Raw genomic sequence first — 24,355 nt, forward strand, 5'->3', positions numbered from 1 at the left:
CTGTGTTCCAATCCATGAACAAAGTAAGGGGAGGGAAAGCTTTCTCCATGTCAATGAACTCTCATGTTCTAAAGGTTAATTTAATTTGAACCTACTGATTTTTTTCCCTAGATTTTAAACAGAAGGCAAAATAATATATATGGTAAAAAGGGAGGTGGTTTAGAAGGAGACTTTGTGTCATCAATGATTTCACTAGTTCAACAGCCCTTCAAGCCTGGAAATACTCAAAAGACATCATGGAAAAATAAGAAGAAAAACTTTTATTTCAAACAGGTTCAGTGGTATATGCACTACAGCAAGGGCTGGTTCTAACAGCAATTTCATTTCAAACTTGAATTGATGTACAAATGTAACATTTAGCAAAGATCAATTTCTGCTAAAATGTGGATTAAATCTATCAATAGGCCAATTTTGACATTTGGTGTAGATCCTAATATTTATTACAGTAGATTAAGTTTTCTTCACAAAAAATAAGAATAACCTTACAACTAATGAGCTGTGAAATGTATTTCCCAGTGTTTCTTTGAAATTAGTCCCTATGTTAAAAGAAATGTGACTTCATCCAAATGTATTTTTTAACTGATATTCTTCAGTCATCATCTACTGTTGGCTTGATGGTAACTCCTCTTCTTATCTGACCCCAACCAATTAAACTGCAAAATGAAAATTTTAAAAATCATGAATTTTAAATTCATCTAATTAGCATTACCACAAAATTTTGATATAACTGATTTTACTTCACTATCCTGTAAATTCAAACTTGTTCCCATAACAAGTTCCTCTATAAAGAAAAGTCCATATTATGTCCTTATATTCCTGAAGCCTTATCTCTTTATTTCTACAGCGTAAATGACAAGAAAAGCTAACAAAAAGTTGCTGCCATAAATACGTTCATCTTTCTATTTAAAAAAAAATTTGTACCCATTCAGAATCAACATATAAGAGTACTCTAGGTCCTCCTGAAGAACCATGCCAAAAGACAAATCACATCAACATAATAAATAAAAAAAAAAAAATCTCATCAATACTATTTCCTTGGATAAATATAGCACCTCAACAGATTACAATAGCTTTAAAGGGAAAAAAGTGAAGGGAAGTAAAAAACATATTACTCTCAATAGCAGAGGTAAAACATCTGCTCTAGTCAATGACCAGACTAGATTGCTACCTCATTTCAACTTTAGCTTCTAGAACAAACCCCACTTAAATGTGGGTTAAACTATAATTCTAAAGAACATAAGGGAAGCAGGAAAATTAGCAAAAATGGTGGATTTGAAGGTTTCCGGCCATTCTTTTCCAAGTAAATAACACACTGACAAACTTGTTTTGTTGATCTGCAGCAACCAAGAAAATACCTAACCAAGAAAAAGCCACACTCAAAATGGAAGGAAATTTGTAGTATTTTGTTTACCCAATGGTGGCATATCTGAGAAGAAGCCAACCAATTCTTGGTTCCTCCTGTGGGACAGAAGAAAAAAGTGAAACTCATTTTCAAAGTTCTGCCTTGTCTCGGGGTCTACTCAATGGACTGACTAGTTTCTATGTTGCCTGACTCAGAGTGCTGAGAGAGGTGTGACAGATTTGCATATCAGGTTGCAGACATTTGAGTCAGTAGTGTAGTACTATGGTAAGTGAAAGCTTCAAAAGGATTGGCGATCACAAGTGCATTGGGCAAGACACTATGAACAGAGTACAGTAAAAGAAGCTTGAATAAAAAAAAAAATGGTGAAACGGGGAAATTAAGACTTAATCTGAGTATACTGCATGGCTGGAAAAAACAACACATAGCTCCAATGAAGATACATATTGGTAGGAAAGGCCACAAAAGATCATAAGTCTTGATGCTGTGGAGGTCTTTTCCTACCTAGTCAGTCTACAAAGACTGGAAGAGGTGGCTATTTTTTTAAAATGTCAATTTAAAATAAAATACACTAAGGATCACGAAGACATGGGGGAACATGAAACACGACCCACTCAAAATAACTAAATAGAAACCAACGTTAAAGAAGCACAGGCCTTGGACTCCCTTGAGAAAGAGTTTGCAACAACTATCTTAATATGGTCAGAGGCAAATGAGAACACCTGAACGAAATAAGAAAAATAATATATGAACAAAATGAGAATTAAACATAGATTTTATTTTAAAAAAAAGAAAAAGAAAAAAAAACAATAAAATTCTCAAGTCAAAAAATACATAGACAATTGAAAAACTTACTAGGTAGATAACAGTGGTCTGACACAGAATCAGCAAACAGCTAAGGGTCTCAGAAGCAAAAGAAAAGAGAATGAAGAAAAGGGAAAACCAACTGAGAGATTATAGACACCATCAAAAGAGGGTACAGAGATTATCTGAAGAAATAATGACTGAAATTTTCCAAAAATTTAGAAAAGTAATGAATAATTTCAAGAAGCTGAAAAAATTCCAACTAGGATAAACCCAAAGAAAACTCTATCAATACATATCTAACTGTGTAAAGTCAAAGACAAAGACTCTGAAAACAGCCAGAAAGAAAATCAGTACATATAAAGAAGCTTCCACGAGATTTTCAGTGGATTTCTCAGTAGAACCTTGCAGGCCAAAAAACAGTGGGATAATGCAGCCTAAGTGCTAAAAGAATAAAAAAGTCTGGCAAAATTGAAAAACTATTTTCAAAAGTGAAGGAGAAATCAGAACTTTCACAGATAAAAGCTAAGAAAATTCATTATCATGAGAAAAGCTAACGGAAATTTTCAAGATGAAATGAAATGATAGACAGCCAACACAAAACCCTATAAAATATAATGCTCACTTGGTAAAGGGAAATACATGGCCCATTATCGTAGCCTGTATTAATTTGGTGCACAGAATCGAAATAAAAATATAAAAAGGGATGATAAATCTATGTAAATAGGTATTGATACGTAAAGATGTATTTTCTTTGTGACATCAACAATAAGTGCATGGATAGATCTTAAAATAAGAAGGTAATCAAAATTTGCCATTACAAAAAAATCAACTAAACATAGAAAAATAATAAGCAAGGAAATGAGAGATAAAAAAAGCTGTATACAGAAAACAGGTAATAAAATGGCAAGAATAAGTTTACCCATATACATAACTACTCCAAATGCAGATAGATAAAAGGATACAGATTGGCTAACTAGGTTAAGAAACACCTTACATCTAAGAACATGCATAGATTAAAAGGAAAGAAATGGAAAAAGATATTTCATAAAAAGAGTAACCAAAAGAAAGCAGGAGTGATTATGCTACTTTCAGACAAAATAAACTTTTCTGGGAAAACGTGTAAGAGACAATGAAGTACATTTCATCAGAACACTTATTAATATCTATGCTCCCAATCAGGGAGCCCTGAAATATGTAAAGCAATTGATAACAGAACTAAAGGGAAAAACAGACCAAAACACTTTCGTAGTAGGGGACCTAAAAATACCCCACTGTCAGAAATGGACAGATCATCCAAAATGAAAATCAATAAAAAAAATAACATCCTTAAATAACACATTAGACCAACTGGACATAATTGACATTTATGGAGCCTTCCATCCCAAAACAGCTGCTTATACATCCTTCCCTGGTGCACATGGAACATTCCCCAGAATAAACCACATACTGGGACACAAGAGATAGCTTCAACAAATGTAAGAGGGTTGAAATCATACCAACCATATTCTTTGATCATAATGCTTTGAAGCTAGAGATCAGCTGTAAAAAGAAAGCAGGAAGAACCACAAATACATGGAGATTTAACATGCTACTGAAGAATAACTGGGCCAGAAAAAAAATAAAAAGAGAGATTGTGAGATATATAGAAACAAATGATAATGATAGTATAAAATATCAAAACTTTTGGGACACAGCAAAAGCAGTCATAAGAGGAAAGTTAATGTCATTACAGGCCTACCTCCAAAAACAAGAATGAGCCCAAATAAACAACCTAGTGCTTCATCTTAAAAAACTGAGAAAGAAAGAACAAATGAAGCCTAAAGTTGGCAGAAAGGAAAAAATAATCAAAAGTAAAGCAGAAATAAATAAAATTGATAACAACAAAAAAAGGACAAATAAATGTAACAAAGAGCTGATTCTTTGAGGTTAATAAAATTGACAAACCCCTGGCCAGACTCACTAAAGAAAAAGAGAAAGGACACAAGAAAACATCAAGCAAGTCTATCAATGACATTTTCCAAAAATATTTACTCACCTCATGTTTCTGTGTCAGCTTTTGGAAATTCTCCCAATATTTCAAACGTTTCATTATTATTTTTATGGTGATCCGTGATAGCTATTGTTACTATTTTAATTGTTTTGAGGCATCACCCACAGGGTAAACTTAATTGATAAATGTCTGTGCTCTACTAATCCAGTGTTCCCCAGTCTTTCTCTTTCTCCTTAGGCCTCCCTATTCCCTGAGAAACAGTCCTGAACTTAGGCCAGTTAATATCCCTACTCAGGCCTCCAAGTGTTTAAATTAAAAGAAGTGTCAATAGATGCAGCAAACGTCATTGTTGCCACCTCAAGCTTAAGTACTCAGCAGTCATTAATACTGAGGCAAGACCTTTTACTACCAGATAACATAATTCACTTAAGGCTCAGATGATAGCACTTGTTAGCAGCAAAGCATTTTTAAATTAGGATATGTACATATTTTAAAATATAATTCTGTTGCACACTTAACAGCTGCAATGCAGTCTAAATGTAAATTTTATATGCATTGAGAAATCAAAAAATTCATGTCACTTGCCTTATTTTGATATTTCCTTTATTGCAGTGGTCTGGAATTGAACCTACAAGCAATATGTCTGTAGTATACCTGTATGCAAAAATTATACAACCTACTCTTCAACGATCAATGGGCCACTGAAGAAAGTGTTAGAGAGGATATGGGTCTCAAGGTCTGGACAGTTCTTACTAAATGCTATCCTTGGTAAATGTTAAAATGTATCACAGTATTTTGCAGACACAGCTATAACCAGATGAGCTTAGGATGAGCCTGCAATGAGCCTGACACAACGGAGTAAGTTGAGGCCACTGCAAATAAGAATTCAACATGTAATTAACCAAATAGTGTATATAAAGCAATGGCTAAGCCTTCTATAAGGAGACAAACCTTTGGAATGTGAATCCCTGTCTCCCTTACTTGCTGAAAATAAATAAAACCACCTAATGATAACCAGGCCTTGTTCTTGAAAACAGCACCCCAAGTGGCAAAATCCTTAAGTTCCACAACAACAGCATAAGAGAAATGAGAAAATATCTTGAGAAATGAAAATATAAGCACAACATACTAAAATTTATGGGCAGCACCTAAGTAAACAGAATGTGTGAAATTCCCAATTATAATAAATTATAAACAGAATTACATTACAATCCAGCAATATCTATTCTGAGTACATACCTTAAAAGAATTGAGACAGCACATGATTAATATAGATATTTGTAAAATCGTGTTCATAGCATCAAGCACAATGCCCAAAAAGTGAAAGCAGTTAAGTGTTAAGAAAAAAATGAAACATGTCTGTAAAAAATAATGTTTTACAAACATGTGATGGAATATTATTCAGCCTTAAAAATAAAAAGAATTCTGACATATGCTACAACATAATGAAACTTGCAGAAATTATGTTAATTGAAATAAACCAGCAAAAAAAAAATGGATAAATATTTTATGATGCTACTTTCATGAGGTACGCAGTCAAACTCAAAGAAACAGAAAGTAAAATGCAATATGCCAATACTGGGATACAGAAAAATTGGAGTTCTTGTTTAACGGGTTCAGGGATTCAATTTTGCAAGACAAAGAGTTTTGAGGATGTATTCTAATGAAGGTTACAAAACAACGTGACTGTAGTAAGTATCAATAAATGGTACACTTAAAAATGGTTAAGATGGTTAATTTTGTTAGGTGTATTTTAGCACAATTAAAAGGAATATGAGGCGACAGATATTTCAAATGTTCTATTAGTTCCTCTAAGCAATGTATTTTAAAATTTTCACATAAAGTCTAACATAATTCTCTTATAATATAATAAGCAGTAACAAAAAGATCCTTTGTTTTTAAAACCTATTTTAATTTTGGCAATGTGCCATTCATACTAACTAATGTACCCTAGTAAAGGACTTTGGAAGTTGTATGTTATTTGTTCTTACATACTGCAAAAATCATGTTAGGGGAAACAGTAAATTCAAATGAGTACAAGTCAGCAGAAAGCAGAATTAGTAATTTAAAAGGTAACAAACTTCACTTTTAAGATATTAGTAACAAGTTAATAAATTTTACAGATGATAAATGATGAGAGATCATCATGGGGCCTGGTATTCAGGAAAGATTGAATAATGAAGGCTGCTAGAGAACCACGGGTGACTGAAATAATGTCATTGAAAAAGGAAAACTTAAGCATGAGTCTTTAAACAACTTAATAAGTATAAAATAATACAATTTGGGGTTATAATGATGTCATCGGAATGGAAAAAATATTTTCAGTAACTAATCTGAGAAGAATCAAAGAGACAACCAGGAGTCAAGGATTTAGAAGAGTACACATTTCCTAGTTCCAACAACTGAAAAAGCTCAGAAGCACAGAACCAAAGAGTATGTTCATCAATATCTTGGTTTCCAAACATGGAAAAATAAATGGCTTAGGGAAGGTCCAGCATAAGATAAGCCCAGACACTATGTACCAGAAAGTATATAATGCTCAAAAACAGATGGAATCATTTTAAAAGAATGCAGAAATAAGCTGGAAGATAATCGTATTGGCCAATATGGATTACGTGTATCAAAATAAAAACAAATAGGAAGGAATCATAATCTACTGAGTGAACACCTTTGAATATGTACTTATTAAGAAATAAGTATATAAATAAGAAAGAGGGAAAGTCAAATTACAAATGTAAGCAAGTGACAGAAAGAAATACTATTTTGCTATCCCTCGTCAAGAATAATCAAATGTAAAAGAGAAGGGCAATTTGATGAGGAACATGTTATTTGCAGAGTCTCAAAAATTCTCTGTATAAAATGCTTTTTTGTTGGAAGTGTAAAAAGAAACTTTAGAACACGGACATCAGACAGCTTGACTGAGTGAACAAAATTAGCCTCACCCAGCATTATATGCCAGTGAATGTGATTTCTGATAACACACCACCATCTACCTAAATAGCATTCTAGACTAGAATACATAACCTCAATTTAATTAGAGAAAATATCACACAAACTCAAATTGAGTACCATTCCACAAATAAACTGGCTTGTATTGTTAAATGTCAATTCAGATTAAGACCAAAAAAAGAATAAAGAAGTTCCATATTAAAAGAGATCACAAAAACATAAAAAGGAAATAAAATGTGTGATCCAGGTTTGAGTAAGGAACACATAATAAAGAACAATCTGAGATGAAGCAACACAACTGGAATAGAGTGCCGGTTTTACGAACTTGTCAATGTTAAAATTCCTAAACTAGCTGTGTCAGAGAATATCCTTATTCTTAGGAAATAAACACTGAATATTTATAAAGATCCAATTTGTGCAACCTACTCAGTGGTTTAAAAAACCACTTAATTATATGTTTACAAATGTGCATATGTATGAATATCACTACTGGACACATTTAAGAGAGAAACAGGAAAGAGGGAAAACTAAATGGTAAGTGTAGAGAAGACACAGAGTTAGAAAGAAGAAATAATATTTGCTATCCTTAAAATCAAGATCAACTCAAGCAAAAATATTCATGTGTAAAAGAGCAAGGTGATTTCCTATCAAAGACAACTAAAACTTCAGATTTATTATGAGTTAATATTTTTATAGACTATTTTGGAGATTAAAGAAAAGCCAGCTTCAGTACCTGGAGTAAAAAAGTGAACTGTAGCTTAATCAAGGTTGAAAATACAGGTTTCAGTTGTCCAAATATACAGCTGAAAGTTACAGCCATAAAAACTAGTAAATTCCAGGAAAAAATTGTATTTGTGTGTTTGTCCATGTACATAAACACCATTAAGAATTAATATACTACTAGAATATACCCTGTTTTTCTTCATTAGATAGTAACAAAACTGACAAACTTACCGCCAGTGTTTCTCAACTCTTCGGCTAAGGGCAATTTTTTCTCCTATTTCCGTGCACACAGGATTAGTGAGAACTATTTTGCCCAAATCGGCCTTGACTGCACTAACTCTACCTCCTGTCGACAGGGATCCTATGTTCACCATAAGCACTTCATTCTTAGATAGCTTTTGCACCTAGGAAAATAAATTAAGAAAAAACAAACCCCCAAACTGACAACATGCTTTCCAAAACAAAATGAGAGAAACATAAAATGAGAATTTAACAAATATTGCCAGAAATAAGGACACTAAGAGAGACAAAATAAATTCTGCACAAATTACGTTATAATGGGATTTGAATTACATATATATATATACTGGTGTCAAAAGAAAAGGTTTATTTAGCACTCAATAAGGTTGCGCTTTAAATTAAATACAGCATAAATCAGTCAAATTCTTAAAATTCTGAAGAGGCTTATGCTAGAAAAACTACAAAATTTCTTGAATAAATACAGCCAGACACAAAAAATACAATAGTTAAGTGGATTCTATTCATATAACAGAAACTAAATAAAACTTTCTGATCTCTATAAAACTGGGTAACACTTTCTACAAACTAATTATTAGATGCCATACTGCTTATTGCTGTTGCTTACACTAACAGCCTAACACTCAAGTGCAAATCAATATTTTTAAGGGCTTTACGTTCCACTAAAAGTCGAAATAAAAAAATATAAATCTTTCGTAAAGGAGTTCCCCCAAAAATAACAAATACAAGGTTTATAAGCACATATCTCACATTCAAAACAATTTCTATTGCTTTTTCATGACTATAATTTTTTCTTAATAAGAAAAGGACTTTGTGACCTTGTACTTACAAAATTTAGATATTATAATAGGGAGGATAATAATCTAAGATTGAATACACAAAAATAAACTCTTTAATATCACCTCAATCATTAGTAAAACCTAAATAAAAACTGGAGAATAGAATTTCATGGTGGTAAAAGGTAAAGAGATTTTTTGTAACTATAAAAGGCCCAGTTTTAAAAAGTTAATATAGGATTCTACAATGCTTTTTGCCACTTATTTCTCTCCAGAACCTATCTATAACTTCAGATCTTTTAATTCAAAATTTATTCTGTATTTAATTCTTTTTTAAATGGCATATTTTTAACAGCTATTGAAGTGAAATGCTGGGACAGAGTTTATACATTTAAAATTTTGGTTAACTAACACCAAACTAATATATAAAAATGTTATAAATTTATACTTTCTCAAAATTATGAGTGCTGTTCCCTGAATCTCTGTCAATCAAATCTTAAGTCTCCTTTTAAAGTTACTTGTATACTAGAAATAGTAAGTCTGTACAATAGATGATGTAAACTTTTAAAAAAAATTTTCACAGAAATAGAGAAATCTTCAAATTTGTATAGAACCACAAAAAACCTCAAATAGCCAAAGCAACCCTAAGAAAACAGAATAAAGCTGCAGGTATCAAACTGCCTGACTTCAAATTGTACTACAAAGCAACATTAATCCAAACAGCATGGTGTTGGCAGAAAATCAGATAAATAGGCCAGTGGATCAAAACTGAGAGCACAGAAATAAATCCCCGTATATACAGGCAAATAAACATACAATGGAAAAGAATACCTCTTTAATAAATGGTGCAAAGAAATCTGGAAAGCAACATACAAAAGAATGAAACTAGACTGCTATCTATCACCATACACCAAATTAACTCCAAATGGATAAAAGACTTGAAACAATAAATTGTACAGAAATAACTCAAGGTACTAAACTCAAAGACCTTGTTTTTAGAGAGGACTTTATGAATTTGACCTCAAAGGCAATGAAAGTAAAAGGAAAAATAACTAAATAGAACTAACTCAAAGTAAAAAGCTTCTGCATAGCAAAAGAAACCATCAACAAAACAAAGCAGCGACCAACTGAATAAAAGATAGTTGCAAATGATGTCTCTGATTAAGGGCTAATAACCAAAATATACAAAGAAATCATACAATTCAACAACAAAAAACAAACAATCCAACAAAAAAGAATGGGCAGAGGACCTGAACAGAACAGACACCTTTCCACATACCAGTGGCCAATGGACATATAAAAAAATGCTCTCCTTCACTAAGCTATTAGGGAAATGCAAATCAAAACCAAAATGAGATACCATCTCACATCTTTTAGAATATCTGTCATCAACAGGACAAGTAACAAAAAGTGGGGAAAAAGGAACCCTCATATACTGCTAATGGGAAATTGGTACAACCACTGTGGAAAACAACATGGAGGCTCAAAATATTAAGGCTAGCATTAACATATGACCTAGCAATTCCTCTTCGGGGTATCTACTCAAAAAACTTGAAAATATTTAATCACAAAGATATATGCACCTTGATGTTCACAGCAGCATTATTCATGGTGGCCTAGACATAGAAACATCCCAAGTGCTCTTCCCATAGATAGATGATTAGATAAAGAAAATATCTAAATATTACTAAGACGTAAAAAAGACAGAATATTGATATTTGTGAAAAGGTAAATGGATCTTCAGAGTTTCATGCCAAATAAAGTAAGTCAGACGGAAAAAAATATGATTTTTCTCACATGTAGGATATTAAACAAAGGGCAACAAATGAACAAAGAAAAACTCATAGACACAAACAACAGAATAGTGGTTATCAGGCAACTGCAATACAAGGGATGACGAAGCAGGCAAAGGGGGTCAGATAAACAGTGGTGGAAGGAGATTAGGCTTTGGGCTAACACATAATACAGATATTGTATAATAAAAGTGTACACCTGAAGTTTATGTAATGTTATTACCCAAAGTCATACCAATAAATTTAATTTAAAAAATTCTGACTTTGTTTATGGCTGGTTGCCATATAGAAAATTTCTAATTATTAATTTTTTTGTAATTCCTTTTTAATTTTAAAAGAATGAAACCGTTTAAAACATCAAACTTTATCTGTATTTTCTAATCATAAAAAGCATTTACCTTTGCTGCTTTTTTGTCTCCTTCCATGCGTACACCAAGAAGACGTCTAAGTAGGAAATAGGAGATTTCCAACTCTGTGAAGATTTCTGGTAATGCTCCAACTGCCCCAAGCACCTGTCCCACCATTCTGTCAGCTCGGCACAAAGTAGGGTCAATTTTTGTTCCAACTCCTGATATAAAATAAAAAATGTATTCTAACTACTTACTGAAATTTTACAAAGGTAAAGTCAGTCAAACCAGTACAACATGTAGCTATAGATTTTAATCCAGTTGTATCATGATTATACCCTATTAACAGCTACATAATCAAAATTGCATAAGATATCCGTACAAAATCCTGCTTTTAAAAAATGAGAACACTGGAAACAAGTTTAAATTTTAAAACTAAAAAGATATTCTTGAATAGAATGTAAAAGCAAATAAAATACCTACCCTATTCAAAATGAATTTCATATAAGATACTCCATCTTAATAAAGATAGAAAGTCACAAAGTTCATAATAATTAATTTGCAGAAATAAAATTGGCAATTGTTAATGCTCATGGCAGGAATACATGGTTGTTATTACATTGTTCTACTTACATATTTGTGCACTGGTCCAATAAAGTTATATGAAAATATTCCCTGAATTTAGCTGTTCATTAAAATAAAAATATCCACAATCATACACTGGTAACTTTAATAATAAAGACAGACTGGAGAAAATAAATACATAGCAAAAAGATGTCAGTGAAATCGTGGAGTAAAAGCTTCCCCAAACTGTTCTCCATAAAAAAAAAGGACACAAAAAATTTCAGAAAAACTTTCAAACCTCTGAAATTTACCCAAAAGTTTGCCGCAATCTGTGGAGCATTTATTAATAAAATAAACAAACAAACAAAAAAACTGTCTGGCCTTCTGGAGGAGTAGGTAAGCTCTGTGATCGCCTTCTCCCCTGACGTCAAAATTACAATTAAATTATAGGACAACCATTACTGAGAACCAGCTGAAGTCTAGCTAAGCAGAAGTCCTATGACCAAGGATACACAGAAGCCAAAGTGAGACTGGTAGGAGTAGAGATGCAAGATGGGCTGGTCTCACACCCATGTGTGGTAGTTGAGAATCTGGAGAGATGTCTTGGCTGCAGACGTTTCTCAAAAGGCTCCCCATCAGGCTCCCCATCCCAGGGTTCCAGTGCCCAGAAGAGATGTCCCCACAATTTCCAACACAGGTATTCTTCACATTGTGCACTGGAGTCTAACCCAAGAACCAACAAAGCTGGTGATCGGCTTCAGACCACAACGAAAGCTCCCAATTAGCTCCATAAATAGTACACCCAAAGGGTTGTTTTGGCAAGCAACAAATTCCACTGGGGCAAATCCAGCTTTACAGGGTCAGCCCACACTGTGGTTGTGGACAGCGATCATGTTGAGGGTCAACCTCACCCACTATTAAGCCAACAGCAATTAAAGCTCAATTCACAAGAGACACACAATCCATACAGGGACACCTCTGGAGCACCCCACTCATGAGACAAGGGAGAGTGTGCCACTGAGCCCTATGAGACACCTACCAAATAAGGCCACTTTACCAGACCATGAGATAGAACAGCCCTACCTAACACATAGAAAGAAACAAGGATGGCAGCCAATGTGGGGAGGCAAAGACACTTGTCCCAAATGAAGGAACAGACCAAAACTCAAAGAAAAAAATATTAAAAAGAACTAAATGAAATGGAGGCAAGCATACAGAATTCAAAATAAGGTTGTAAGGACTCAGAGAACTTAGAGGAAGAAAAGACAAACTAAGTTAAAACTTTAACAGAGAAATAGTAAGCACAAAAAGATACACAGAAACCATAATAAGGACCAGTCAGACATGAAGAATACAATAACTGAAAAGAGAATACACTAGAAGCAATCAACAGTAGATTAGATAAAGCAGATCAAGCTAACAATTTGGAAGATAAGGCAACAGAAAATCATCAGAACAGCAAAAGGAAAAAAGACTTTTTTAATAAAGATAGTCTAAGGAAATTCTGAAACCACATTACGCATAACAACATTCTCATCATAGGGGTACCAGAGAAGAGAGAAAGCAATAAATTTAAAATTTATTTGAAGAAATAATTACTGAAAATTTTCTTAACCTGAGAAAGAAATAGACATAGAAGTCCAGAAAGTGCTGAGCAGGAAATAGACATAGAAGTCCAGAAAGTGCAGAGAGGATGAACCAAAGAGGCTCACACCAAGACACATCATAATTACAATGCCAAAAGCTGAAAACAAATAAAAAATCTTAAAAGCAGAAAGAAAAAGTCAGTTACCTACACGAGATCTCCCATAAGACTGTCAACTGATTTCTCAATAGACACTGCAGGCCAAAAGAAATTAGCAGGACATATACAAAGTGATAATAAGCAAAGATCTACAACTAAGATTACTCAACTCCAACTAAGATTACCCAACTCAACAAAGTTATCATTTAGAATCAAAGAGATAAAGAGCTTCCTTGACAAGAAAAAGCTAAAGGAGTTCATAGTCTACAGCCATATTACCCTGAATGTGCCTGATCTCTAAAGAGTTCATCACCACCAAGCAAGTAAATGTTAGAGAAACTTCTCTAAGAAGGAAAAAAGTACATAAATATGAGCAAAATGTCCATATGTGTATCTGATGACTTCAAGAAAAGAAAGGTACCAAGAGACGATGACAGGTACTCATAATGATAAAGGACATTGATACATCAAGAAGACATAACACTTACCAATATATATGCTCCTAACCAGGGAACACCAACATATATTAAGCAAATACTAACAGAACTAAAGGAATAAAATGACACAAACAATTACAGTAGGGACCTAATTACACCACTGTCAGCTATAAATAGATCATCCAAATAGAAAAGCAATAAGGAAATATCAACCTTAAATTACATATTAGACTAATTAAACATAATGAACATTTGCAGAGCTTTCAATCCCAATATACAAATTCTTTTCTAATGCACATGGAACAGAAGGTAATAATAAAAATTAGAGAATAAATGAAAGTGAGAATAGACAAAATTAATGCAACAGAGAGCTGGTTAATGAAAAGATTTATAAAACTGACAACCCCTGGCTATATTCACTAAGGGAAAAAAAGACACATACAAAATCAGAAATGAAAGAGAAGTTGCAACAGATACCACCGAAATACAAAGGATCATACAAGAATACTGCAAAAGATTATATGACACCAAATTCGATAACCTAGAAGAAATGGACAAGTTCTTAGAAGTGTACAACCTTTGTAAATTAAATCACCATGGAAATCTAGAAAATCTAAATAGACCTATCAACAGTAAGGAAATTGAAACAATCATCAAAAACTTCCCTAAAAGTAGAAGGCCATCACCAGACGGCTTCACCAGTGAATTCTAACAAACATTCAAAGATTTAATACCTGTTCTTCTCAAACTCTTGCAAAAAAATTGCAGAGGCAATACTTCCTAACTCATTTTATGAGGCCAACATCACCATAATACCAAAATCTGGTAAAGATAACACATAAAAAAAGAAAATATAAACCAATATCTCTGTTGAATATAGATGCAGATAATCTAAACAAAATAGCAAATTAAATGATACATTAAAAAGATTATATATCACAATCAAGTGGCTTCATCCCAGGGTCACAAACACAATTCAACTAATGTGATACACTATACAAATAAAAGATAAACAATCATATGATCACGAGATACAGAAAATGCATTTAACAAGATGGAGCCTCCACTTTATAAAATAAAGTGGGTAAAGAAGGGAAGTCCCTGAACGTAACAAAGACTATATATGACAAACCCTCACAGTAACATCATACTTAATGGTGAAAAAGTAAAACCTTCCCTCTAAGATCAGAAATAAGATAAGGATCCCAGGAACCTATTAGTTGACACAATAATAAATACACATTTGGGCACAAATTAACTAATAGATGATGTTCAGTCTGTATTAAAGTTTACGGGAGTCAAATATATGATGACAAAGCGAGATCTGACTTTGGGTCGTGAAAACACAATGTAATATACATATGATGTAAAATATATTTTTAAACTTGAAACCAATTTAATTTTTTTTAACTAATGTCACCCCAATAAATTTATTAAAAAATAAAAATAAAAACCCTAATTCTGATTTTTAAAAAGCAACCAAAAACAGTATGAGTATAGCAATATACAATAAATGCTAAATCACAAAATTATTGTTGAACTTAATTCTATAAATGAAATCTAAATATACTATCTACAAAACTATTTTTTAAAAAGACACATGAAGCCATCTTGTAAAGCCAACAACTTAACCATATAGACTTGCCCATCATACTCCTACATCTAGAGACATGCACTTTGAGATAATTAATTTCACACAAAAAGTAAGATTCTTTCTTACCAATGAGACCCCCTGGAGCAGCGTACTGAAGATCATTGTGTTCTGCAAATAGTGACACAATTTTGGAAAATATTGGTTTACACATAAGTTTTCCCTCACTATCTTTGGAAACAATACCAGGTCTGACTTCTATCTCCTGGCCCACCTGAAACATAAGTGAATAATTAAAATGTGTGGGACAACACAATTACCATTAACATGGGAAAAGTCCTAAATGGTAGACCGCTAAACTGAGAAGATACTCCTATTGGAATAGTAATTCTAAGCATAACTTTAAAAAGAATAAAAATTTTAAAATGTACAAGAGTAACTAACAATTATTAAGCAATCACTTATTAAGAAACCTACAATTTAGACAAGACATATTTAAAATACAAAATAGTAAAGAAAGTATAAATATTTAAAATTTTATTTTTAATTTTATGTTACTGGATAAGAAGAGTTTAAAATTCACTTTACCTTTAATACTCCTTTTAAAATACTACCACCAGCAACACCACCTTTAAGGTCATCAACTTCACAGCCAGGTTTGTTGACATCAAAAGACCTAATGACTGAAAAGGGGATAGGGAAGAAAGGAAAGAAACCTGTTATTTAGAAGAAATATTTATTTATGAGAATATTTACAAAAAGAAATATTTGTTAGATTTTCTACAGTGTAGCCACTTGAAATCTAGAACAAAGCTGACTCTGGAAAAATGAAAATAAAGACAATTACGTGATATGTTTATGCTTTATCTATGATATATAGTACAATGTACTACAAAAGAACACACACTACATATACATACACTCATATAAATATGTACATATACGTATACACAAACATACATATGTAAAAAGTTCTATAAAGGAATGACAGTTCTGGGCCGTAATATCCCTCCCACACCCCCATTCATGCTGAAGTCCTAACACCTAACTCAGATATGACTATTTGAAAATAAGCCTTTAACAGGTAAACAAAACAAAATGATGACACTGAGTTCTAATCCAATATGACCAGTTCCTTTAAGAGGAAATGTGGACACACCCAGTATATACCAGGGATGCACAAACATAAGAAAGACCACATAAGAGCAAAGCATCACGTGGCCATCTGGAAGCCAATGAAAGACCTCAAGAGAAACCAAATCTGCCAACCTATTGATCTCAGACTTCCTCTTCCATAATTGTAAGGAAATAAATTTCTGCTGTTCAAACCACCCATTATGTAGTATTTTTGTTATAGCAAACTAAAACAATGACCCTTACATTTTATTAAGAAAAAGAAGTAGCTACAAAATTATTCTCCAGAGTATAACCTCTCTCATTTAAAAAAACTATATACATACATAAATGTTTAATAAGAGAGAGCTATGGAAATATAAATGCTTGCATCAGTGTTGCAGTACAGAATTTTTCTTTATATACCTATACATTAGGTGACTTCTACAACAAAAATTCAGTTGTAAAAACACAAAGTAATTCTTAGATTACATAACCTTGAGAATAGTGATACCTAACTAAGGATGTATCTCACATTCACACAACAAAACATTTTCCATCAAAAAATCAGGAGCCTGGACAAAGCCTGAAATGTGTATTTTGGAAAGGCTCCTATAAACTTGTGTGCAAGAACCAAAAATTTAATCAAATTAAATCAATAATGGTACCATAAAAAATTAAGGTAAAAGATGAAAATCTTCATTAATGAATGCTAAAATCATTTGTACAAAAGTTCTAATATCCTGTTTCTGAAACTCTCTCTTCCTAAAGAACATACTATTACTCCAATCTTGATCACATAATATACCATATACATAGCAAAAAAAAGTTAATGTTCCTGTTTTATTCAGGATTATGTCCTCATCTAAATTAGCACTGCCAATACAACCTGAGACAAAATATTTTAACGTATTCACTTTCATTTCACTTTGAATTCAAGATGATATGTTGCCTTTGGTTTTCATAAACTCATTCCTATTTTAATTAAAAAAGCATATGAATATTGTAATTTATTAACACCTCTGAACAAAGAGTAAATAATGATAGACATCCTTAAAAACAAAATCGACAATGCCAAAAGTGGTCAACAATTAAAGGTTAACAGATTAAGACCTTACCAATAAGACGGGGTTCTGAAGCAAAGTCTCTTAGAGGTACGGGAATTTTCTTAACAATATACTCACAGACAACTTCAATATTATATTTCAGCTGAGCAGAAATTGGAATAATAGGAGCTCCTTCTGCGACTGTACCTATATGACAAAATTCAGAAAGATCAAAATTCCACAAACCGTTGTATACATGTTACATAAAACTTAAAATTACTAAAATAGCTATCTTAATATCCCCACACAGTGTCAGCAATACATAAAAAGTTGATCGATCATTCTGTTTAGAAAGATCACAATATTTTGTTTTTCCTTCTAATAATGAACACTATTCTTGTTAAGGGAAAAATTATAAAGTTAGATTAGTATCTATAATAGAGAATAAAAGTGTTTCAAGAAATAAATACTAGCACTACTGGGAAAGAAACTTTGATAACTGAAAAAATTTCCAGAAACATGTAATTTAATCTCCAGTTAAGTATCCACAGAAAATTACAGACCCCTTACTTATCCAAGATTGCTGGCACACACAAAATTGATCTTTATCAATTAAATGTCAAACAAGCTGTGAATGGAATGAACCAAAGCGAGTAAGATTTTATAGGCTACTTTTTCCTTTCAATACATTATAGGGCCAACAGAGCCAAACTTTCTAACAAGTAAAAATGAAATCAAATGTCAAAAATAAAATCCGCAATGTTTTATCCCAAATTAAAACAGAACATTTTAGATAAAGAAATCATTGTCAGTCTCATTTCTGGAAATAGATACTCATTGAAAAGAAAATATCAGAATAATTAGAAAACCAACCAACAAATAAAGATGCTTTCTTTCATTTCATCATCACAGCGAAAGTTTTAAAAACATCTAATTGGTGCTTGCTTTGGCAGCACATATATTAAAATTAAAGAATAAAAGATTAACATGCCCCTATGCAAGGATGATATACAAATTTTTGAAGTTTTCTGTATATTTTTATTGTTATGAAAGTTGTTACACTTTTAAAAAAAAAAAATGTTTTCATTGGGGGGGGAGGGGATCCCAATTGGTAACATTTATAGAACACAACTTTTCTAGCAAACATGTACTTTCACAGTGAGTAGTCATGTAGCCAAAACCTGTCACCAGGGAAGCAATCCTGAGCCATACTTTCCCACCAATGAAAAAAAAATTGGTTGGAACAGTAACTGCAACAGCAATGTCACTGGATTTAGGAAAAGTCCCCCAAACCATGCATGCTCACCAGTTAGACCTGGCCTCATTACCATACTAAATGACACAGCTACCAGCACCATGAGAGAGCTGGTGCAGCTCTTACTATAAACAAAAAGAGGTTGGCAACCCAATTCTCGAAAATCCTCTCCCCATTCCAGGAAAACTTATAATTAAAGGTACCCAAGCCTAATTCCAAGGGCCCATAAAACACGGTGCCTAAAATCCTTGAGGAGTCACGCTCCTCTGGAGTGTGCTCCCTTAGTACATCAAGTTTCACTTTAATAATGTTTCTGTCTGTAAAATTCTTCACCCACTCAATTTCTATTCTGAGAGGGGCAAGGACCCCTGAGTTGCTAACACTTTCAGCACATCAAATTGAGAGATTTCACTGCTTCTCTATCAGATAGATAAAAGCAACAAACATGTTGAAAATAGAGAAATAGGGTTACACCCCATAAATTCACCACGCTGATATCTGGACTACAAGCCTCTCAAAGTGATTCACATGTTTATTAACTACTACAGGTATTTACCTTGTACAAATGCAAGAATCTGTTCATACTGCTCTTTGGCCTGACTCTCTTTTACCAAATCAATTTTATTTTGTAGAATCAAAATATGTTTCAGCTTCATAATTTCTATGGCAGCCAGGTGTTCAGAAGTCTGAGGTTGAGGACAAGATTCATTACCAGCTAAATTGATGATGAAAAATTAAAAAAGACAAATCAAACAAAATGATTAGTAACATTTGCTGGTCTCTAAGAGACTTTTAAATGTTCTACTCAAAGCAAATTCCTGGACACCACTGTCAAATGTCTTTGTATATCCCTGTTTCAAATCCAAAACTGATTTCTCTGCATTCTCCAAGGTCTTTTAACTCCTATTCCTAACTCTAAGCACAATGCCTGCAATCAAGAAATTTGGCTTCTTTCAGAGGCTACTGATAGCTTTTACTCAGGCATAACACATATCCTCCTGTTTCTATGCAGTCTTTGGGATAGTCTGGCCCAGTCTAGCTACAGTATAGTTCAGGGGGAAGTTGTTTAATGAAGTCTACCCAATAACCCAAGTCTAAGATTGTAGCTAACCACAAGGATGGCCCCCAGTATTCCCTACCTTCTGGTATTCATATCCTTGTAAAATCCTTCCTTTTAAGTATGGAATGAATCTACAAACTTAGTTCTAAAGAAGAGAATATTACAAAAGCAGTAACATTTCTTAAGTTAGGTTACAGAGACTATGGCTTCCAACTTGGAAGCTCACTGTCTGTCAAAACTTTTTTATAAAAGTGTTGATGTCATGTCAACAAGACAGTTGGGCAACACATGAACTTAAAATCAGTCTCTTTGACCCTAGACAAATCTTGAGCACTAGCCCCTGCTGTCAGATTACTGTGAATTCATGAGCCCTAGAAACTGATTTAATGTCATTCCATCATGTTACCCTAACAAACATTTAGGTTACCAGGTTCTGAGGTATTCTGTTACAGAGCAACACAGAGTAAATACAGCTATTTATTAACAAAAGGAAAAAACACTATCTGAAAGAACCACCAGCAATGTACTATCAAGATGTATGTGTTTAGCACCCCAACGATTATCTTCCCCAATTTGTGATGTTCAGTAGTCTTGTACCTGACCATGTGACAGGATAGCCTTGTGTAGTAAATTATGTGGCCTTGCCTTGGGCTTCTAAAAGATAAGCCATATAATCCCTGATAAATCCTTATTCAGAGCAGGGGCTGACTGTTCCAACCAGAAAGACTAATTTCATCCATTTAATTCTCAAATGATTTAGGATAGGGGTTTGGGAACTAAGGCCTGTCTTCTAGGCTAAAATGAACCATATGGGCAATTGGTCACTTATTCCTACATGAACCTCAATAAAACCTGTGAACACTGAAACTCAGGTGAGATTCCTTAGCTGGCAGTATTTTATGTACAATGTTACACATTAAAACCAGAAGAGTAATTTCTTGGTCCACAGAAAGAGGGCAATAAAAGCTACATGTTTAGAACTCTCCTGGACTCTGTCCTATGCATCTCTTCTTCATTTAGAGACCTTAATCTGCATCTTTTTTCTACAATAAACAATTGTGAATGTACAGCTTTCAGTGAGCTCTGTGAGTTTAACAACTTACAGACCTGAGACAATGGATTGATACTGTGGCCTATTAAGGAACCAGGCCACACAGCAGGAGGTGAGCAATGGGTGAGCCCGTGAACAGATCCCTGGTGCCAAAAATGTTGAGGATCTCTGGTTAAGAGAACTCACTGAACTTGCAGTTGGTCTCAGAAGTAAAAGTGGTAAATACAATTTTTTGTGTAGATGTACAAATATAGTGCCCCCCAATTTTACATTTGGCACAAACTCCATGTAGCTTCCAACAAAATCTCCTGACAGAGGATAAAGGAAAGAAAACACAACACTAGCTTTGAAGACCTCCATGCAAGCTTTCACTTTAGCATTTCATAGGAATGGGATTTCTGCCTAAAAAAACTATTGTATTGATATTACAGTGGGCAGCCTAGAGACACTGAAAAATAACTACCCCGCTACACTTTTATAAAAAAGTTAAATAAAAATACTAACAAAAATGCACTGTTGACTTAAAAATAATTCTTTTGAGTGTACCACTATAAGAAATCTCACAAGCCCCAGGTTCACCCTGCTCAGTATTTTATGACAGTTGGTAAGCATGGATGTTAATCTGGATGATCTGTTAGTTCCCGTTTATGGCCACGAAAAGCTCTAGTTCCCCTTTAAATACTCTATCTTAAGTTAGCTCTGCACTGATTTGTCAAACCAATTCCAATATTTACCTATCAACAGAAGAGCTGCATCCATCACAGCTGCACCATTCAGCATAGTAGCCATCAAAATATCATGGCCGGGACAGTCAACAAAGGAAACATGTCTAACAATCAAAATATAACAACCAGATTTAAGATCAATTAACACTTAAACACACAAATCATAAATTCTTAGTCAAATCACTTCAAAAATAATAAATCTTGCTGTAAAGTGGCTACAAAGCTTAATGTTTCTAGAATTTTGAACGAGATGTTCATGTCCTCATGATCTAACTTTCCTTCATTAACCCTAAAACCCACATACATTACCTGGATGAATCAAAGACATGCAATGACATTCCAAAATTAGATGGAGATATAAGCCAAAGTGTTAAAAATAATTTAAAAATTTCTTTGTTCTTCTGTTACATAAAAAACAGAAACACTACTGCAGACAAAAGAGGTCCGGATAATGAAACCACCAGATATAATTTCATTCTACTTACATGTTAATTCTTCAAAGAACTCACATGTCTGTATTTTAACTTAGATTTACATAATTGGTCTTTCAATTTATCCTTAACTATAACATCCATTCTTGAAAGTTAGTAAGCAACTTTGTAAACTGTAAATCTCTTGCAAGAAAACATTCTTCAAGGTTGCTTACCCACATTTTGCCAAAAATGCATCTGTATCAAGTTTAGATTTAACATCTACACTAAACAGTTTTACGAGCACAAAACAAAAAAGTATGTTTAGCACAAAAGTAATTACCTGACTAATTTGAAGTTCCCTTTGGTCCCTGGAATGTCTGCAGGAAACTCATCAGGTGTACTACTTCCACAGGATCTATAGCATTCAGGCCGAGGACAACTTGTATCATCAAGTTTATATATCTAAAAGTTTCAGTGAAAAGACTGAATTTGTTATCTACATATCTGACAAAGAAAAATGGTTTCTACTTCCATCATATATTATGTACCTTGGCATTAGCGTAGCCAAGTTTGATTGTAATGTTTCTCTCCAATTCATTTTTAAACCTGACAGTGTGAACTCCAGAAATAGCCTTTACAACTGTAGATTTTCCATGAGCAACATGACCAATTGTACCTACAAAAAACAAAAACATTAATATATGTACCTAATTACACCTAATATTTCAGTATAGTTAGAAAAACTGAAACCGTTAATTCACAGCAAATGTTGCAATGTATAACTGATTTCATGTTTTTCCTTCAACATATCATTTTCTACACAAAATTTTGTCTGAAACATTACTGAAAACAATTTTCCATGCACCTGACCAGTTTGTTTAAAAACCACATTTAAATAAGTTATTCAACTTATTAATCTCAAAAAAAGATTACCTTCAATTTTAATAACTAGAAAAAACACAGAATTTTGTACACCAAAAAACTTTCCAGTAGTCTGAGTGAGGTACGTATGAAAATCTGATACAGAAAAAGGAATTCATGAAATCCACCTCAGTTTAATTACAGTAATTAAATATACTTTGAGTGGTGTTATGTTTTATAACTTTTTCATAACTGAGTTGTACGTTCTACTCTTTGCAGACCCTAAAATATGCAAAGTTTACACTCAATCAAGTAAGTTCTAAATTATAAGGTGTCAAAAAAGGAAAATACTTAATAAAAGCTTACGTTCAGAAATTCTATTCTCGCAGGTGCTTATTGGGGCTCAACTCTATTCCTTATATATTGGAATCCTCCTATAATTAGATTTCTTGCACAAGAGATTAAAATTTATTGCTGGAGAGCGGCCAAGTCAGGCTTCCAGAACTGTAGTACGCCATGCAATCATTTAGTCTTACCTATGTTAATTGTGGCTTGTCTGCTGATAACTTCGTGTGAGAGTGGAGTCAATTTGGTAACATCCTGAAATAAAATATTTTATTTTAAACTATCGCAGGTAAAGAAAGGACTTTGATTTCAATTTTAGTATCTACAGCTCGCCAGCCTCCATTCAACTTCTTGCTGATTATAAGCAAGTAACGAGCAGCCTTTTCAGAGGCAGAATTTTACCATCAAGAAGTCCTAAAGGCCTTATACTTGAAAGAGACGACTACTTCCTCTATTCTCTAGGAGAAATGGCAGTTCCAGGCCCCAAATTTTAAAACTGGCGCGCAGCAGAGTGCAAACAGACTCGTCCCAGTCTTTTAAAGGCGCAAACTGTAATGCGTTTTAACAGCTGCTCCTCTCAGACCTCCAGAGGTAAAGACCTTAATGACATTTAACGACAAGTGTTTCAGCCGAATACTCTGAGAGGTCCGGGTCCCAAGATTTCACAGTATCACCCCAAACTCGCAGACTTGGCGAGGTGCAAGTGGCACTGTGTGCACCGCTGAGGGCGTCCTGCTCCCGGGCCAACTCAAGCTCCAGACAGCCCGGTCTTCTCTCTTTTCATCCTCCCGGAAGGCCCTATCACTCCTACTCTCCAACTCACTCTGCTTCCTCCCTGAGCAAAACCTTACCAAAGTAGCGAGATCCTGGTGGGAGAGATGCGGCTGCCCCACAATGACACCAGCCTCGCTCCCCGCCATCTTGCCGGTAGAAGAAGAAAGTCGCCCCGGCTGTTGCCTGACAGTACGCAGGCCCCCTGGGGGAGGCGTAGAGGAGGCGTGAGGGAGGAGGGGGAAGGGCGGGGTGCGGACGACGGAGGCAGCGTGGCCAAAATAGGGTGACTCATACAGGAGTCCTCCTTCTTGAACTTCTGTTCACTGAAAAATAAATAAATAAATAAAATTTGAGAATATATAAATTACAGCCC

At 33.9% G+C, this 24,355-nt stretch overlaps 1 protein-coding gene and 1 pseudogene across 4 annotated transcripts; one reads left to right on the plus strand and one right to left on the minus strand.

Annotated features, from left to right (window-relative positions):
• Positions 1–239: 239 nt before the first annotated feature.
• LOC102892104 (eukaryotic translation initiation factor 2 subunit 3, X-linked) lies at positions 240–24,214 on the minus strand. 4 transcript variants are annotated; one of them, XM_025048984.1, is made up of 13 exons: positions 24,060–24,214; positions 23,400–23,463; positions 22,551–22,678; positions 22,343–22,464; positions 21,599–21,693; positions 19,310–19,468; positions 17,571–17,705; positions 15,928–16,022; positions 15,469–15,613; positions 11,055–11,224; positions 8,061–8,233; positions 1,412–1,458; positions 240–653 (listed from the first exon to the last, which is right to left on the minus strand). In XM_025048984.1, the coding sequence occupies exons 1-13, from the start codon at positions 24,126–24,128 to the stop codon at positions 649–651; spliced, it is 1,407 nt and encodes a 468-aa protein (XP_024904752.1). In that variant the 5' UTR covers positions 24,129–24,214; the 3' UTR covers positions 240–648. The 4 variants fall into 4 exon arrangements, with proteins under 4 accessions (XP_024904752.1, XP_006914997.1, XP_015447270.1 ...); XM_006914935.3 differs by lacking the exon at positions 1,412–1,458; XM_015591784.2 differs by lacking the exons at positions 1,412–1,458; positions 8,061–8,233 and having other exon boundaries at positions 15,469–15,510.
• On the plus strand, positions 18,436–18,536 carry LOC112482150 (annotated as a pseudogene).
• Positions 24,215–24,355: the final 141 nt, after the last annotated feature.

This window comes from Pteropus alecto, unplaced genomic scaffold (assembly GCF_000325575.1).
Source record: "Pteropus alecto unplaced genomic scaffold, ASM32557v1 scaffold1566, whole genome shotgun sequence".
Classification (NCBI taxonomy): Eukaryota; Metazoa; Chordata; class Mammalia; order Chiroptera; family Pteropodidae; genus Pteropus; species Pteropus alecto.